Source organism: Heteronotia binoei, chromosome 3 (assembly GCF_032191835.1).
Source record: "Heteronotia binoei isolate CCM8104 ecotype False Entrance Well chromosome 3, APGP_CSIRO_Hbin_v1, whole genome shotgun sequence".
NCBI lineage: Eukaryota > Metazoa > Chordata > Lepidosauria > Squamata > Gekkonidae > Heteronotia > Heteronotia binoei.
Genome location: NC_083225.1, coordinates 167,640,497 through 167,659,676, shown reverse-complemented (window position 1 = coordinate 167,659,676; position 19,180 = coordinate 167,640,497). Strand labels below are relative to the sequence as shown.

The following is a 19,180-nucleotide window of genomic DNA, read 5'->3' as shown; positions in this document are numbered from 1 at the left end:
TCCAGACCAGCTTTTGACAGAGTTATGACTTGACCCAAGGTCACTCCAGCAGTTGCATGTAGAAAAGTGGGGAATGAAACCCTGTTCGCCCAGACAAGAGTCCACACACTTAACCACTACACCAAACTGGGTTTGGGGAGATGCCATCCCAAAGCAACACTATGCATCAGAACGAATGGAAAACCATCCGATGTAATTATTGCGTCTAATGGAATGTACAAAGATGCTTGTAGGCCAAGCAGCAAGCTAGAAATCAAATATTAATTCACTGACAGAAGGATTCATCCTTTCTTCCTTTTCTCCTGGTTCATTTCAAAGGCAGGTCATTCAGACAACCCAATTACGGCAACAACAGATGACCACATTAATACAACCAGTGGTTAAACCTGGGAACAAACAGGGCAAGAATTCTCAATTCCATTGTGCCTTTGCAGGGCATGAACTGGCATGAATTCAATTATGATAAACTGGGCACTGAACGGAGAAATAGGGAGCATACCCCACAGCCACATGGACACACGCAGCACCTTATGCTGGGTCAGACCACTGGGTTATCAATATCAATACTTTCTACTCTCCAAGGTCTCATTTTCTCCTACATGATCCTTTTAACTGGTGCATCTGGGCATTGGACCTGGGCCCTTCTACACAGAAAGCAGATGCTCTATTATGAAGCCCTGGCCCATCGCTGAAGAACAGCCTCCTCATTTATGTGTTGTCACAAACTCTAAATAAGAAAGAATGTGATTTTCTTATTTTTGAATAAAGAGGCTGTGCAGAGATATATTCTTCATGACTGCTTCAGTGTGCTGGATTCTCCTGAGTGCAATTAAGTTTGAGTCTCAACTATCAGGTAGACAGGGTTCATGGAATATACGTACATACCTTGTCCAGGTTCATACTGATTTATGGTTAGTTGATCAGGTTTCTCCTTAATGTGTCCCAAGTGCAGGCACTTTGCAAGAAGCACGTTACAGAGATCTGGGAGACCTGACATTGCAAATAACAAAAGTAAGTGTTCTCTAAATCTTTTGATCCCTGAAAAATGTCTGTTTAACTAAAGATAAATATATGAAGACAATCTAACTCCAAAAACATCACACAGTTCTGCTTGTTACAGCTCAGCAGAACACCTCAACTGCCTTAAGATTATTTTTTGTATCCAAAGCTGAATAGCCACAGTTTTTATTGTCATGTAAATTTTTGCTGCATCCTTAAAAACACTTCTTTTCACGCTATTGTATAAGAAGACTACATTGCAATTCTCATACTGGGTTTTCACATATGTTCAACACAGAGATGTAACCTGCACCCATCTATCCTAAACAGAACTGTACTTCAGCTATAAGAAGACGACGACGCCATTGGATCTATATCCCGCCCTCCACTCCGAATCTCAGGGTCTCAGAGCAGCTCACAATCTCCTTTATCTTCCTCCCCAATAACAGACACCCTGTGAGGTGGGTGGGGCTGACAGGGCTCTCACAGCAGCTGCCCTTTCAAGGACAACCTCTGCCAGAGCTATGGCTGACCCAAGGCCATCCCAACAGGTGCAAGTGGAGGAGTGGGGAATCAAACCCAGTTCTCCCAGGTAAGAGTCTGCACACTTAACCACTACACCAAACACAACAGCTTTAGCAGCAAGTCCAAACAAGCTACTCATGACTAGATAATCACTGAAGAGACTGGATTTATACCCTGGCCTTCACTACCCTAAGGAGTCTCAGAGCAGCTTACAAATCTCCTTTCCCTTCCCCTCCCCACAACAGACATCGTGTGAGGTAGGTGGGTTGAAAGAACTCTAACAGAAACTGCTTTTGAGACAAACAGCCTTGAGAGAATTTGTGGCTGACTCAAGGTCACATCAGCAGGTGTATGTGGAGGAGCGGGGAATCAAACCCAGTTCTACCAGATAAGAGTCTGCGCACTTAACCACTACACCATGCTGGATCTCTAACAAGGAAATATGTGATACACAATGATATATGTCAGGGTGGTCAACGGTAGCTTTCCAGATGCTTTTTTGCCTACAACTCCCATCACCCCAGCCAGCATGGCCAATCGCTGGGACTGATGGGAGTTGTAGGCAAAAAGCATCTGGAGAGCTACCGTTGACCAACCCTGATATATGTGATACACTGATTTACATTTAACGGAGATGATACACACATATATCACTGGGGTATTTCAGAACAGCCTCTTCATCTCTTATGAGCACAAGCTTTTTTTTTTAATAGCAACATTTGTTCACACATACAGGAGATGTTTGATAAGACAGCACTTTGGTACAGCTTAGACAAGCTGGGCCTCCAATTTGAATAAAGCTAATTCTGTCGGGTGGGGTAGGGAAACTATAACGGATAGAATTACTGTCCTAAAATACACATTCTGCCTTAAGATGCCCATTACTTGCTATAAGTTAAGAGTTTGGCTCCTGTTGGAAGGCCAAAAAAAAAAAAGTAATCCTAGGAGCAACTTTCAAATTTATTCTTCCCTACATATGTACACTGGCACATTGAAAAGTGTTAAGAAAACAGTCGGAATGTGTGTGTCTGTCTGATAAATCAGGTATGGAAAGGAAACTCCTGCCTTGCAAAACTTCTGAAATCTTCCCCCAGAGTTCATCTATCATATTCAACAGACTTTCCAAACATTACAAAAACATACCTCCTTGCAAATTTTATGATGATTCCAACGCTGTAAATAAGACGACCACAGATTTATACCCCACCCTTCTCTCTGAATCAGTGTCTCAGAGTGGCTTACAATCTCCTTTACCTTCTTCCCCCACAACAGACACCCTGTGAGGGGCTGAGAGGGCTCTCACAGCAGCTGCCCTTTCAAGGACAACTCCTACTAAAGTTATGACTGACCCAAGGCCATTCCAGCAGCTGCAAGTGGAGGATCAAACCCAGTTCTTTCAGGTAAGAGTCCACACACTTCACCACTACACCAAACTGGTCCTCAAGTTTTTACTCAAATATATATTTCATACGAAGGTGTGCGGCTTGCACTGCAATCTTACATAGAGTTCCTCCAGTTTATAGCCACAACATTCAACAGGTTTAAACTGCAGTAACTCTGTAAAGAACTGCACTGTGCATTACCTAACAGGTGACAGAGTGAAGCAATTAAAAAAAAACAGAAGACAGATAAAGGGCATCCCAATTAGATGCTCACCTCCCGGCAATGGTCTGTCTCTCTCCACATTGTTGTTATCATACCGGAACTCATATCCAAAATGCTTGACTCTCCTATGTTTCAAAGACTTCTGAGCTGTGAAGTGGAAATAAAGATATGTAATAAATAATCACACACATATCAGTTAGCTTCAATTGTTTGCATTGATGACAGAAAATAAAGGGGGTTCTCCAGTGATTTTTTTTTTAATTAAGGTGCTGGTACACATGTATAAGGTTGTACTGATTTCCATCAATTTCCCTCTCAGGACTTGAGGAAGTACTCTATTGTTGTGAGCGCCACTACCAAAAAAAAAAAAAAAGAGCCCTGGGGTTCTCTAAGGAGTTTTGCCTCCGTTTTGCATTTGAAACCTTAGGCTCAACAGCCTGTGAAAAAAATTTGCTTATAAGGTGAACACTTATCCTGGCACATTGGTGGGGGGATTCAATGTTCAGTTTGTTTATTGTAATTAGCCATTGGCTGTTACAAGTCTGCAAGCATCTCAAGGAAAAGCAAAGTAAACTAGAAGTTAATGAACATACAAAGTATCATGTAAAGCAAAAGTGTATAACAACAAATGCAATACAATTGCAATAACAAGAGATATACATACATCTACAAATCATCCCTTTGCATTGCCACCGTGGCATGTATTTTCTTTGCTGCAAGGGTAAAGACTGAAACCTTCTGGGAGATGTAAGCATCAATGTCAGATAAAAGAAATACTATTTTTCCTCATCTGAAGAAGCACTTAGATCTGACGGAATTCCATCTAAAAACTTAGCCCTTGGACTAGAATAAAGCGGACAGAAAAGTAAATAGCGAAGTAAGTCCTCAATTGCATAAGAACTGCAAATGCATAAACGTTGGGCCACTGCAGTTTGGTTAAAATGACCTTCCATGACTGCTGTTGGCATTGACTGGAATCCTAAGGAGGTAAAGTTCGCTCTAAGAACAAGATTAGAAATGTTAGCTAAGTATGAAGATCTTGAGTGTTCCACTTTAATTACGGTAATTTGGTGGGGGGATTCAAAGACAAGTGTACCATGCAAACAAATCCCCTAGAAGAGCCCACAAATGGAGATTTTTGCTGTGTTAAAGCATACTTCTTCCTGTCAGTAACTGAGACAAAACAAAACAAACACCAGCAACAGCACAGACAACAAGAAACTTCTAGAAAGCCTCTTTACCAGATGTATTCCTTACCGTTTGTAATGATCTCATCTTCTGTCCAATCAATGCTTTCCAAAAGTTGCCTTTCTTCTTCGGGAGAAACCAGATCTTCAATTACCCTCAGCCCTGGAGGCAAGGCCGTAGGTGCTGTGACCTCCCAAGGAACTGTGGGAATAAAAATGTGAAGGCTCTCAATGAAAATGACAAACTCGGTGTCCTTGCAGCTAGTAGCAAGCTTATCAGATAAAGAGTTCTTTTTAAAGAAGAAAACAAGTACTGAATTTATATAGACTTTTTAACCTATTTTATCCCCAGATCCTCTGGGCAGGAAGCCCTACTACAAACAATAATACTAAGATAAAACTATTAACCCCCCTGCTCCTCCTTGGACACTCACCTGAGTAGAAGTCTTATATACTTCTGGAAAATGAGCTAGAGAATTAAGTGATCGAGTCAAAAGGAACTGTCAGCAGAGAAGAGTAATAACCAGACACCACAGGATGGTCCCGACACATTGTGCTGTGCTACACATGAAAACCCCTTTTTTGAGGACATGAAAATCTCACTGTTTTGAAGATTCAAATGCCTGACTTCTCTGTCAAAATAAAGGTCATCATTTTCCCCAGCTGTTTCAGGCAAGATTTCAGCCGAATGCAATTGTCTGTTTCCAGGGCTCCTGAGGTTTCTCAGTTGCTTGCTGCTGACAGGCAAAGGATGTCTAAATGACCTAAAGAAAAGGAGCCAGGCATTTATTTTTTTTAAAATGTTCATAGGCTGCTTTCTGATGTTCAAAGCAGCGCTTTCCCCCCCATTGTCGCAGCTGACATAGCAACCCTTGAGGGTTTTCAAGGCAAGAGGTTTCAGAGGTGGTTTGCCTCTCTCTGCCTCCGCATCACCACCCTGGTATTCCTCGGTGGTCTCCCAATCAAGTACTGACCAGGTCCAACTGTACTTAGCTTCTGAAATCTGATGGGATCAAGCTAACATAAGAACAACCCTGCTGGATCAGACCAATAGTCCATTTAGTCCAGCATCCTGTCTCACACAGTGGCCAACAGGTTCCTCTAGCTGGCCAACAATAGGGCATAGAGGCCAAGGCCTTCCCCTGATATTACCTCCTGTCACTGGGATTCCGAGGATTAGTGCCGCTGAATGTGGAGGTTCCCCTCAGTCACCATGGCTAGTTGGCATTGATAGATTCATGGAGGATAAGTCTTATCTAAACTTTAACAGCTGTTTATTCTTGCAGCCATCACTACATCCTTCCAACAGCAAATTCAACAAGTCAATCACTCTCTGTGTTAAGCAGTATTTTCTTTTGTCTGTCTTGAACCTTCTACCAATCAGCTTCACTGGATGTCCTCAAGTATTTTAGGAAAGGGAGAAAATTTTCTTTTTGTCAACTTTCTTCACCCCATTCATAGTTCTATAAACTTTTATAAACCCCCTTAGCCATCTCTGAAAAACCCCAGAGTCTTCAGCCTTTTCTCAGAGGGAAGGTGCTCCAGCCCCCTAATAATCTTGGTTGCCCTCCTCTGTACTTTCTTCAAGCTCCCATGTCCTTTTGGAGAAACTGTACATAGTTTTTCAAATGAAGCTGCACCAGAGAGCTACACAGAGCCATTACAAATACAATGCTGGCTATTTTATTCTCAATCCCTTTCCTAATAATCCCTAACAGTTTAATTTTTTCACCACCTCCTGGACTATTCAGGACAAAGCAGCATAGTGTCTAAACCTGCCCCCCCCCACAATAGTTCCATAAGCCCATAGCATTTTTAGATTCTTTTTCTCTCAGCAGTTCTCCATGCCAGAAGCAGGTGCATCTGAAAACGGAGAATTTCTGAAAATAGCTTGTCATAAGGCATGGCAGATTTTTGGCAGAGAAAAAGAAAGTAAAAATTTCCACTAGGGGAAGAGCCTTGTGTGAACCCCAGCACCAATACAGCTTCTTCCTAGCTTCAAGACAAGAAACTGAGAGTGCAACAAACAATATGCTCCCTGCTGATACACTCAAAGTTCCCATTTCCCACTGGTTTACAGAAGATCAGTGCCAAGCTTGCAAACAAGACCAAAGAAAGCTGCTAGTTTTCTAATAACCACTTTATTACACAGTTACCTATGTCAGCCAATTTGGTGTAGTGGCCCCCGGGATGACACCATGGTACCTGCTGACAGTTTTCTTGGTGCCCACCAAGTATTTTTAGAATGTGGGCAGGGCCAGGATGCCCAGCGTGGCGTCTGACTGGCTGTGCAGATTTTAAAAAACAAAACACTGCTTCAGCAGCAGCTGCCACCACAGAACAAGTCTGCGCTGCATAACAGAAGGAAAGTTGTATGTATGTAAGAAAATATCATTAAACAATGTATTTGTTTTAAAAGTCATCATGTTAAGCAGAGGATCTACCTGAAATGTTAAGGAGTTTCTGTTAGAGTTTTGCACAGTCTCACTCTGCGGCATTTTATGGTTGGCTGCAGGCAGGAAAGTGTAGATGACTGTGGAAGGCAAACCACCCCATAAAAAGTCTGCCGTGAAAACATTGTGAAAGCAACGTCAGCCCAGAGTCGGAAACAACTGGTGCTTGCACAGGGGACCTTTCCTTTTCCCACCTCTTCCAGCAGCCATTTTGTGGTTGGCTCTGCCTTCCAGGGAAGCCATGTTGTGGTTTCACCCACCACTCTATGGCAGAATTCCAAAGGTGCCTGAAGGCTCAAAACGGTCAAGTGGTGTAGTAGTGAGAGTGTCAGGCTAGGATCTAGGAGACCTACATTCAAATCCCTGCTGGGTGATCTTGGCCAGTCATTCCCTCTCAGCCCACTCTCCCTCATAGGGTTGCTGCTGTGCAGATAACATGGAGGAGGGGAGAATGATGTCACAAGTCACTGTGGGTCCCCATTAAGGAGAAAAGCAGGGTATAAATATCTAAATAAATAAATACATTTGTGGCTTGGGGGTGACCCGATGTTGAAAAATTGTCTTTTTATTTGCAAAAGCTTCCCTGCCGAGTTATCTTGAGGCACCTCTTATTCATCATGGCTGGCCGAGTAACTGTTTATCAGCCTGATAAGCCATGTCAGATCTGTTATGCAGCCAATGAAAGGAAGAAGAGTAACGTGGACTGCCTCTAGTGTCCATACTATCCTCCCAACCACCCCACAGATGAGCGCTGCGAAAGCTGAGAATGACGGCCATCTTTTACGAAATGCACATACGGCACAAGACAGCACGTGTGCCAACCCCCGGGTGTCATCCTCTTCTTCCCAACTGCAGCATGCTTCTAAGTGGAAACAGATGTCAACATCTCCCATTTAAATTCAGATAGCACAGAAGCCTTTTGTAGCAGCCAAATTTGGCAGCATATACCAGACAAGACTGTTATAGAGAGCAATCCTAAACGGGTCAATTCAGAAGTGAGTCCCATTTTATTAAAAAGAAAGTGTCCTTTGGACTGCGGCCCTACCCTTTAGACAATTAATGAACATTGCTTGAAATATAAAGAGCAAAAAACAAAAGAATAACCAATATGCTTTTAATACATTAAAAAGAAACACATAATACATTTAAAAGCAGTACTGCTAACAGGCAGCAAATACTAACATAAGCTTAAATAACTAATGCATAACTAAGCTAGCCCCGTGGCTCAGAGTGGTAAAGCTGCAGTATTGCAGTCCGAGCTCTCTGCTCACAACCTGAGTTCAATCCCAGCGGAAGCTGGGTTCAAGTAGCCGGCTCAAGGTTGACTCAGCCTTCCATCCTTCCGAGGTCAGTAAAATGAGTACCCAGCTTGCTGAGGGGGGGGGGGGGGGGGCGGGGGAAGTGTAGATGGCTGGGGAAGGCAATGGCAAACCACCCCATAAAGAGTCTGCCATGAAAACGTTGCGATGTCACCCAAGAATCAAAAATGACTGGTGTTTGCACAGGGGACTACCTTTACTTAACTTAGAAGAGCCTATAAACAAATTTCATTTTTGCACTAAGATCACTACTTCTGTATTCCAAACATCAGCAATTAAAACTCTAAAACTCCATCACAGCATGTTTGTGCAAAAGTAAGTTCCACTGGCTGTATTTATAAGTTACAGTAAACTACAATATTACTAAAATGCAGGTTATCAGGAATCACAGAATCATATAGTTTGAAGGGACCTCCAGGGTCATCTAGTCCAACCCCTGCACAATGCAGGAAACTCACAAACACCTCCCTTTAAATTCACAGGATCTGCATTGCTGTCAGATGGCCATCCAACCTCTGTATAAAAACCTCCAAGGAAGGAGAGACCACCACCTCCCGAGGAAGCCTGTTCCACTGAGGAACCTCCCTAACCATCAGAAAGTTCTTCCTAATGTTGAGCTGGAAACTCTTTTGATTTAATTTAAACTCATTTGTTCTGGTCCTACCTTCTGGGGCCACAGAAAACAATTCCACACCATCCTGACAGCCCTTCAAGTACTTGAAGATGGTGATCATATCACCAGGCTAAACATGCCCAGCTCTTTCTCTGGAGGCACTTTTGAACTAGTCTCAAATCACTTGGAACATCAAGTAATGAGCCTGTTACATTTGAACCCCCACCCCCCATTTCCGTTCATGAAGACTGCATGCAGACTGTGACACAAATTGCACTTTGTTGATTCTAAAACACAATTTGTTCCTGGTTAATTAATTGCGGCTTGGGATTAAATCCAGTGCAGAAATCCCAGTTTGCTTAACAGTGCTGCTCTTCTCAGCCTCCTGTATACAGACAACTGTACAGAGCAAGATAAACTGGGTGGCGGTGAGGGGGGGCAGGTACTACAGGTATATTCAGCAAACTGTTTGCTAAACACAAACTCAGGAACATTATGGAACTTACACCCTAGTAAATATGAACAGAATCACAGCCATAAGCATATGCTGAATTCTTTTCCAGTGAAACCAGTGGGACTTACAAGTATTTCCACTGGCTGCACTGTGTCCTAACTCCATTAAAATCAATGGACAGCCTTCCAACTTGAATGGGGCATAGAATGCACACTGTAAGAGAGAGGAGCAGCAAGAAATAAAAGGAGGCAGACAGCCTCTGTCAGCAGATCGGTATTAAACAATGCAATTGCTAATACCTGTTTCCACAAAGTTGACATAGAGAATGATGCCTTGATTAGAGTCCTCTAACATTATCTCCTTCCCATTGAGAGTGCCATAGGCTCGCTTGCAGTCTTCAATCAGCCCATATTTCACAAATGAATAGGGTTTCTTTGGCGGCATTAAGAGAGCTTCCACAGAGCCGCATTCTTCTACCACACTGAGCAGTTGGCATCTACTTACACCATTACCCAGACCTCCGTTGGCAATAACCAGGCTCTAATTAGAGGGAAAGGGTGGAGGCAAAAAAGAGAGACAGACATGAATAATCAACACTAATTTCTTCATCTGAGAACAGCATCCCATAAACACAGCAGAGTAATAAAGAGAAAATGAGGCCATTATCCCAGAATTGTCATGTTGTCAATTTTGCCAGATAATTTGAATAAAATGTTTAGATTTCAAATAGCTGGGTACATTATGATTAAAAGAACCCAGAGCTCTCATATGCCCAGCACGGATATTAATGAGTCATCTACACACAAAGTTATTTACAATGTTTAACCTGAGAATAACACAAAGTTATTTACAATGTTTAACCCCTAGATACGCCACTGATAAATTGGATATCATTAGCCAATAACAGAAGATACCCTATTGTTCTGGTTACTTCAGACTAACATGGCTACTCCTCTGGCACCTGGACCTTCACTGTATGATACCTCACATATCAATGGTTCCTGATACTGACATGAAATACAACCAAGTTCAAAAGTTGTTACAGAGATCAGCATCCCAAAATAGCTTTCTCACTTCCTAATCATATCACTTAATAAAACTCTCAGGTCAATACACTGTAAACTGTCCAAGACAAGTTCTCAATACCAAATCAGATAGAATCCAATAATGATGTTTCCAAAAATGACCACACTATATTATTTCCCCTTCTCTCGTAATAATGTATAGCTGAAGCAATAAATAACATCATTTCGGTAATTAACATTTTATTGGAGTTTTCCAATACAAAAATCAAACAAGAATGCAAAGGAACAAGGATGTAAATAACATTGCAGTGCAGTAAATAATACTGACTGTAGCCAAGTGAGAAGTATGTGTAAACAAGTTGTAAACCGTGTTGGATAAGAACATAACAGCCGCATTATGTATAAAAAAGAAAATAAAAGATAGGAAACATAGCAAGCAGATTAACAGCAAGTTATGTAAAATGTCATAATCAATCAATTACAGCATTTAAAGAATATCAGCATAAAGAATCAGGGGTGGCCAACAGTAGCTCTCCAGATGTTTTGACTACAACCCCCATCAGCCCCAGCCATTGGCCATGCTGGCTGGGGCTGATAGGAGTTGTAGGGAAAAAACATCTGGAGAGCTACCGTTGGCCACCCCTGAATGCTATTACTATTATAAAGTGTACCTTCTGCAACAGTAGTATGCACCTTGTGCAAGATGTATACCACAAGTAGCACAGAGGAGGAAATAATATATTTTAAAGGGGAAAAAATTAGAGATAGAGTAAGTTGAGATATCTGAGTTGTATGGTTGAAGATCATGAGTTGCTACATAATCTACAAATAAAAACCATTTTTCCATTAAATGTGATAGTGAGTCGTGGGTCTGTTTGTCTTATGTTTGAATTATCTCAAAAGGCCTGTCCGAAACTGACTGCCATGACTGCAAGATAAAGCCAAAACATTTTACAAGGCAGCAGGGCTATTGAATTGTCCATACTCTGTATGAGCAAAAAGACACACATACAAAAGTAATGGAAGTTGAGAAAACAGGCTGGATATTGCAATTTGCAGGTGCCAGGATTGCAGGATCTTCCCCACCCTCCCCTTCCTGAAGGAGCTATTTCTGATTCCAGGAAAGTTTAGACCCAGGCTGAAGAACCTGCATGTACCTGTGTGCTATGATTCCAGTCCTTCCTCGAAGTCAGATTTCATAGCATGGTGCTTCACTCCTTGGCCTCTAGCCTACAGCATTCCACAAGGATCCATCTTGTCTCCCATGCTTTTTAGCATCTGTGTAAAGCCTTTGGGAGAGACTGTCAAGAGATTTGGGCTAAGTTGCCACCAATATGTGGGTGACACTCAGCTCTATCTTGCATTTCCAGCAGATCCTAAGGAGATGGTGGAAATGCCTGGAGGTCTCTCTATGGAGACCCAGTTTGGGGTGGAAAGGCAGCACAGATATGTTTTAAATAAATACTAACAGCTGCAAGAAGGGCAATTTCATTCCTTTACTCCTCCCCGCTGCAGGCACTCAACCACTGCAGCTCTTAGAACAAGCAAGTTCCTTCTTCTCAGCAATAACCTTTTCTGGAACTGGAAATGGCTGCAGGGGATAGTGAAGTGCAGGAAAGATCCCAGACTGTCCACACTTTTCCCTGGTAGCTTGTAGAATCCAAGTCAACATCTTTCAGCTCTTCAGTGCAGAACACGACTGGCCTTAATCGTGTGTTCCTTGTCCATAGAAAGACTGTGGATTATGTAGGTTTTGGGTCCCCAAAGCTGCCCAAAAGACCCTCTAGCTGTGTAGAGCCAGTTTGGTGTAGTGGTCAAGTGCACGGATTCTTACCTGGGAGAACTGGGTTTGATTCCCCACTCCTCCACATACACCTGCTGATATTATCTTGGGTCAACCACAAGTTCTCTCAAAGCTGTTCTGCTCAAGAGCAATTCTAGGAGAGCTCTCTCATCCTCAGCTACCTTGCAGGTGTCTGTTGTGGGGAAGGGAAGGAGATTGTAAACTGCTCTGAGATTCTTTTGGGTAGCAAAGGGCGGAGTATAAATCCAGCCTCTTCTCTTCTTCTAGATGGAGGTGGTGTAATGAGATAAATTCCAGGTTCCAATGCTGGATGCTGAAAAAACACTACTGCAGTTTGCATCGGATGAAGGATCAGGGATGGATGGGAACACAGAAGGCTCATCATGCCTCCTATCAAGCTGCCCGGGATCCACTCAAGGTCTGGGACTCCTACAGTAGCAACAGTGCCTCAAGAGATGACAGGTGCACCACACCTGCTGCCTTCTCCTACATCAGCATCCCCTGCTGGCTTTGCAGCTCAAGTGTGAAGGTGGCTTGGATGGTAAACTGGCCCTACGGTCTTGGACCTACTGCTGGAGGGCTCACAATGTATAATACTATCATACCAAGCCCCCTTTTGCTGGGTTGATCTTGGGAGTTTATGGCTGCCATGGCAACCATGAGGTTGCCCCAGGTTATAAGGACTCCTACATAAGAAAAAGAGGCAGAACAGCAAGTGTACTTAAGAAGAAGATGCAGTTCTTCAAGTATAAGTTCCTAGGCCATGAAGGCCTTTAAGGGTTTTCTCATGGCCTACCTGGGATTGCAGAACATTCATAATGCTACATCCTATGAAGAGTTACTAAGGAGTATGTCCCACTGGAACTGGTGGAGCTTATTTCTGATTCACCATGCCAGGATCATACTGCACAACTCATATTCACCATAAGGACAACACCAGCCAGCCTTCTAGTTACCTTTGTAGGCGACGAGACACACTCAATGCCCTCATGCCTCAGTAAGGTACTTCTGGCCTTCATCTGTTTCTGTCGCATTTTCTTCTCTGTTTTACTGAGTTTCTGGTTCAGTTTTCTGACACTGTCTAGTTCCATGATGAATATGTCACGTGAGGTCACTGGAAGAAAGAAACAACCACCTTCAAAATTCCTTTCAGAAAAGGACAGTGAGTTCTAGATGTTATTTGTTGTCACAAGGGGAAAAAACTACACAATGGCCTTTCCCCCATGCTCTATTATAATGTTTAAACATCTACTGAAATTCTTAGCACAATCACATCCAAAGTCACTGCTCCACAAGACAGTCTCCTTCAAGACTGTCAAAATTCAAGTGCCAAAATGATAAACATAAGGATTACTAAATTTAGCCGACTTCATAAGACTTCATAATGATTAATGATCATGAACAAAAGGACCTTTTGAACATTTGAAATGCACAGTACTACATAAGTAAAAGTTCTGGAAATTTTGAAGCCATAGGAAAAAACTGGGTTTTTTCCCTAGAAAAAATTTTTCAGAAAAATTACAATATTACTACTCTTTATGAATTGAAAGTAACTTTGTTACTTTGGGAACATAAAATGCAGTCTGCATAAATTGGCTTGGCATAAAAGTATAATGTTTGATATATTAAAGATACAGGATATTCCAAAAATAATAACAAAACAAATTTACAATGAAAAAATGATAAATGGTTTTTTCCCCTAGAAAAAAGCAGAAATTTTCAGAAAAATTACAATATTACTACTCTTTAGGAACTGAAAGTAACTTTGTTACTTTGGGAACATAAAATGCAGTCTGCATAAATTGGCTTGGCATAAAAGTATAATGTTTGATATATTAAAGATACAGGATATTCCAAAAATAATAACAAATCAAATTTACTTTTTTATATTTTATTTTTTTGTTACAAATGGAACTACAAAGTCCTGAAATGTAAAGAACACATGAACTATAGGGAGCCTCTGTTGCTTGTTTATGAAAGCAGGGGAAAACCTCAATAAAAACAGAAGAAGTCATCAACATAACTAAACTAAGAGCATTATTTCTTTTCCTCTAATCCTCCTACTCCTCCACAGCACAAACAGCTGAGAGGATACAACAGAAACCGATCCACCAACTATACTATAAATGCAAGATGAAGACCACAAGCAGAAAGGAAACAAACTTGTTTCCTTCTCTTGGACAACTCTGGTGCCTATGAAGACAAAAATGCATCTTTGTCTTGCATTTGAGAACTGTACCCTCAGTATTTTCTCAGTAATTGAATTGTATTCCAGCATTTGCTTATCCTCAAGTGTGCAGGAACTGCAATGACTTGATACTTTACATCATCTTACATAAAAGTCTTCATGTTACATATGTTTTAGAAATAATACTGGAGGATTAAATATATGAACACCTTGTCATAAACATATCATTTTATTATTGTAAAAGAAAATATTCCATGATCCTTTCCTCCCCCTCCCACCCAAATTTTTCTGGTTTTTTCCTGGGTCTTCCCATCTCTACACAGTAGGTCTGCAAAGAGCTATGATTACAATTAGTTTTAAGTCGATTGGGTTTTGGCACAACATATTTTGGTATTCAGCAATCCTGTCGTTCAGCTGCAAAAACGGCCATTAGGCACAGAATCCAGCACTCTAAAAATATGCTGAACCCCGAAAACTGCCAAGGCAGTCTGGAACATTTGTGAACAACTCACAGCAAAATCTCAGAAAGTATAATAAATAGTTAAAAGGAGGATTTCCAGGGTTGAGAAGGAACAACATTAGCATCCTCCGTCACTCTTTCCACATATTTGGCAGAAGCCAAATATGACATGAGCAATAAGTAATCTAGCTCTTCTTGGGACAGATGCTTGGTTATCCTGGCACCCAACTGGGTTGAAGGGGCTTCAGAACAAAGCATATGCATCCTAGGGTTGCATTTTATCTCTTTTAATGCATTGATCACCTTTCGAAACTCTTGGGAAAGGGATAAACTAGTTTTCTGATCCGCTGCTGGTTATTGGTTTTAATACCTAGAAGAAGAGATGTGGTTAAAAGAGGGATTATTTTCTGGAAGTAATGATTGTGAGCCTTTTCACTTTAGGATTTATTTAAAAGTAAACCTACATGGGTCCACACTGCATAGCTCGGATGTCACAGTGATCCATTCTCACTCTTTTGTCTTGTTAAAACCTAGAAAATGTGTCTGTTTACCAGCAGATGGTGCACTCTACCCATTTATAATTTTCCCCTAACACTTTTCATTTCTTTTTTAGTCCAGTGGCAACTTTAGAACAAAGTTATATTCTGGGTATAAACTCTCATGAAGCAGTGTGCCTGAACACAAAAACTTATATACAGAATAAACCTTGCTGATCTTAAAGTTACCACTGGCCTTGAATTTTGTTCTGCTGCTTCAGAACAGCATGGCTACCCACCTGGATCACTGTTAATCCTAATTCCTGTTAATTCCTAGTTTCCAAACACAGAAAGCATAAAAACCAGCATAGTCATAATCGGGGGGGGGGGGGGGGGGTAGCAGGAACACACAGGAATGCAGTTCCGGCTGGCTCGGTGTCAGGAGGTGTGGCTTAATATGCAAATGAATTCCTGCTGGGTTTTTTCCTACAAAAAACCCTATGTGAAACAATGGTGATGTCAGGGGGTTTGGCCTAATATGCAAATTAGTTCCTGCTGGGCTTTTTCTACCAAAAAAAGCCTTGGTCATAACCTTCACTTAAGTGGTTCAGCATTTTTAAAGATATCAACATCTGTCAGCTAATGCAACAAAAGCTTCTCCAACGTGCTCCAACTGGAGCAATCTTTCTCAGAGCATCTACATTATACTGTTAGTCATTTGTGCACATTTCAACATTTCCCCTGGTCTGATTTCTGGAAAGATCACTGTCTAAGCATATTTGCATGCCATGTGGAATGAGAAGGTGCAAATTTGCAAAGCTCCTGCACACACCGGTGCCATTTTACAGACATCGCCCCTCAAAACTGCTATTCTCCCTACTCCACCCCATTATCACCAAAAGGCCTTTTTGCCATTTTAATTGCACCTCTAATGTTCTAGGTTCAGTCCCTGGCATGTCCACATAAAGATATGAAGCAACAGGGCAGGCAAAGATCTCTGCACAAGACCTTGGAGAACAGCTGCAGCTCCAAGTAGACAATATACTGAACACAACAGATGGGCAAACAGATTAATTCAGTACTAATGCAACTCCTGTTTTAGAGCAAGCTCATGCACAGAAAGATGGGACTATTCTACCTTTAACTGCTGTATGGAAGAGGGCATTTTGACTCATTTAAGGATGAGAAAAGCCACACAAAATTCAATTCTCTCTTCTTCACAAACTAGTAAAGACTCTGCTTCGTATCTGGTCACCCTAAGATTACACTGCTATGCCATGCTAAAACCACTAAGCCCAGTGCAAAGAGATCCTATGTGCATACAACCCTAATAAGCTATAAAAGAAAAAATGTCTGGTTTATTTTTGAGATGACAAAAAAACCTTTCCACAGAAAAGCGACTGCAGGCTTGGCTGACCTCAAGTAAAATGTTCCCATGCCTATTCACCACTCAACCCTTTCCTTGGGCCCTAATCCTATTCACAGTTTATTGGGAACAAGCTCCTTCAGATTGGGTGCTCAATAAACTTGCATACAATCAGGCCGCAAATATCAAAGATATTTAGATATATTGGTTAGTGGTTCTCTTGAACTTCTGCAGGATTGCAATACACCAAAAGAGAGTCTTGTAGCAATATCAAAGACAAACAGATACTTTATGGTGTAAAATTTTAAGGATTGGACTCGACTTCATCAGATGAATGCAGTATTAATCCTCAACTCCGTGTAGTCTAGAACTTTCCAGGTTTCTTCCTTACAATTTCTAGTCCATTAGGGTATGGCAAATGTCCTGACTACAGTAATAACGCGAGTGTTCTCATTTTTAAACACACACACACAAATATCTTTTGAAAGACAGCCCACACACGCACCCAATAAATATGAGCGAGTTCGAATCAGAAACTGTTAAATACAAGAAGAGACTCAAAGCACTAACTTAAATTCGCACCTCAGGAACTATAAAACCCAGTATGCTCCAGCTAATGTTATACTAAGTTTAAACGCTGGTTTAAAAAATCATCAATAGTTTTGCATTATATATATTAATTGAAACCGCTGGATTAAACTGTTGGGACTTTTAGGCCATTTCATTTAGCAGTACAGATTAAAGCAAAATACTTTACCTTGCAGGAGGCAGCCATGCTGGAGAGGAAGGAGGCGAAGCTGACTACAACTCCCATGAAGCTCCTTGACTACAACTCCCATCATTCCGAGAAACGCTTCACTATTAACCCTTTAGAAGTACATGAAGGGTATTTGAGATTGTGACGGTTTGTAAATTGAATATGTTCACACTACACAAATCTTTTTTCTTAACTAAGGTTAGTTTGTTTTCCATAATAATACGGAAAAGCAGGCCAATCTTCTGCATGTTTACTCTGAAGTAAATTCCACTGATTTAAAAGAGAATAGCTCCTAAATGTCCAAGCTTTACATCCGTAAACAAGACTTGGAAGACTATAAGGGGAGTATAAATTCTTAAAATAACAAGCAATGGAGGAGGAAAATTAATGAAACTTGCAGTATTTTAAATTACAAATTAAATGCCATCCTTTGGAGCTATGCTCACAATAAGTTGCTATTGTTAAGCAACACCAGCAATGATCCAGGTTTTTGCCTGTCTTTGGAACCAGTTCTGATTAAAAATTACTGCAATAGGATTGCTAGGTTCAATTCAATAAATATCTGGGAACTTAGGGGATGGAGCCAGGAGACATTGGGGATGGAGTCAGGAGTAAGGTTCTGACAAGCATAATTGAACTCCAAAGGGAGCTCTGGCCATTACATTTAAAGGAACCACACACCTTTCAAATTCCTTCCCTCCATTGGAAGTAATGAAGGATAGGGGCACCTTCTTTTGGGGCTCATAGAATTGGATCCCCGGGTCCAATCTTTTTGGAACTTGGAGAGTGTTTTGAGGAGAGGCACTGGATGCTATGCTGCAAATTTGGTGTCTCTACCTAAAAAAACATCCCTCCAGGCCCCATATACCCATGGATCAATTCTCCATTATATCCTTACTTACTTACTTTATTCGATTTATATCCCGCCCTACCCCACCTATGGAAATCGGTCTCAAAAAGAAATAATGGCATGCCCAGCAGACATTTCCCTCCCCCCTCCCTGCTTTCTGATGACCCTGAAGCTAGGGGAGGGGCTCCAAACCAGGGGATCCCCTGTCCCCAACTGGGGATTGCAATGTTTGTTTCATCTACAAGCATCCTTAATATACCTTTATAATTCATCATTACTTACCATGCTGCAGCTTACTTTTTCTTTCAAGATTCTAAATATGATATTTAAAACACATTGCAGCCTAGGTCACAACGTAGGTTACTCTGGAGTAGAGATAGGGTTGCCAAGTCCAATTCAAGAAATATCTGGGGACTTTGGGGGTGGAGCCAGGAGACATCGGGGTGAAGCCAGGAACAAGGGTGTGACAAGCATAATTGAACTCCAAGGGAGTTCTGGCCATCACATTTAAAGGGACCGCACACCTTTTTAAATGTCTTCCTTCCATAGGAAATAATGAAGGATAGGGGCACCTTCTTTTGGGGTTCATAGAATTGGACCCCATGGCCCAATCGTTTTGAAACTTGGCAGATACTTTGGAGAGAGTCACTAGATACTATACTGAAAATTTGGTGCCTCTACCTCAAAAAACAGCACCCCCAGAGCCCCCAAAACCTCCAGATCAATTCCCCATTATACCCTATGAGAATCGATCTCCACATAGAGAATAATGTACTCAGCAGACTCCCCCCCCCCATTTCTGGCAACACTGAAGGGGGATTGGCCTCTCTACTCACGAGTTGCTGCCAACTTCTTCAAAGTAACACAGACACCCCATCCCAAGAGGAAGCCTTTCAATCAGCAACTGAAGCCTCTGGAGGTGGAAAGTCACATGGTCCTCTGGGGGCAGAGCTCCCCCCCCCTCCGCCGGCCAGACTCCCTGAGGAGACGCCTGTAGCAGCCGGAGAGGATGCAAGGACTACGAGTCCCAGCATGCACCTCACGAAGGGAAGCCGCGCCGTTTCCCCCCCACCCACCCCTCCCGCTTCCACGTTTTTGG

At 41.8% G+C, this 19,180-nt stretch overlaps 1 protein-coding gene across 1 annotated transcript in view; it reads right to left on the bottom strand.

Moving 5' to 3' along the window:
- The window catches only part of ALKBH8 (alkB homolog 8, tRNA methyltransferase), a 71,936-nt gene extending 52,932 nt beyond the window's left edge, over positions 1-19,004 (bottom strand). Inside the window, exons 1-7 of the mRNA XM_060234860.1 lie at positions 18,918-19,004; positions 17,232-17,341; positions 12,941-13,098; positions 9,455-9,695; positions 4,387-4,518; positions 3,181-3,276; positions 886-990 (exon numbers count right to left, since the gene is read on the bottom strand). Coding sequence (XP_060090843.1) covers positions 886-990; positions 3,181-3,276; positions 4,387-4,518; positions 9,455-9,695; positions 12,941-13,098; positions 17,232-17,341; positions 18,918-18,958 — 883 coding nt within the window. The 5' untranslated portion in view covers positions 18,959-19,004. The remainder of the gene's footprint in view (positions 1-885; positions 991-3,180; positions 3,277-4,386; positions 4,519-9,454; positions 9,696-12,940; positions 13,099-17,231; positions 17,342-18,917) is intronic.
- Positions 19,005-19,180: the final 176 nt, after the last annotated feature.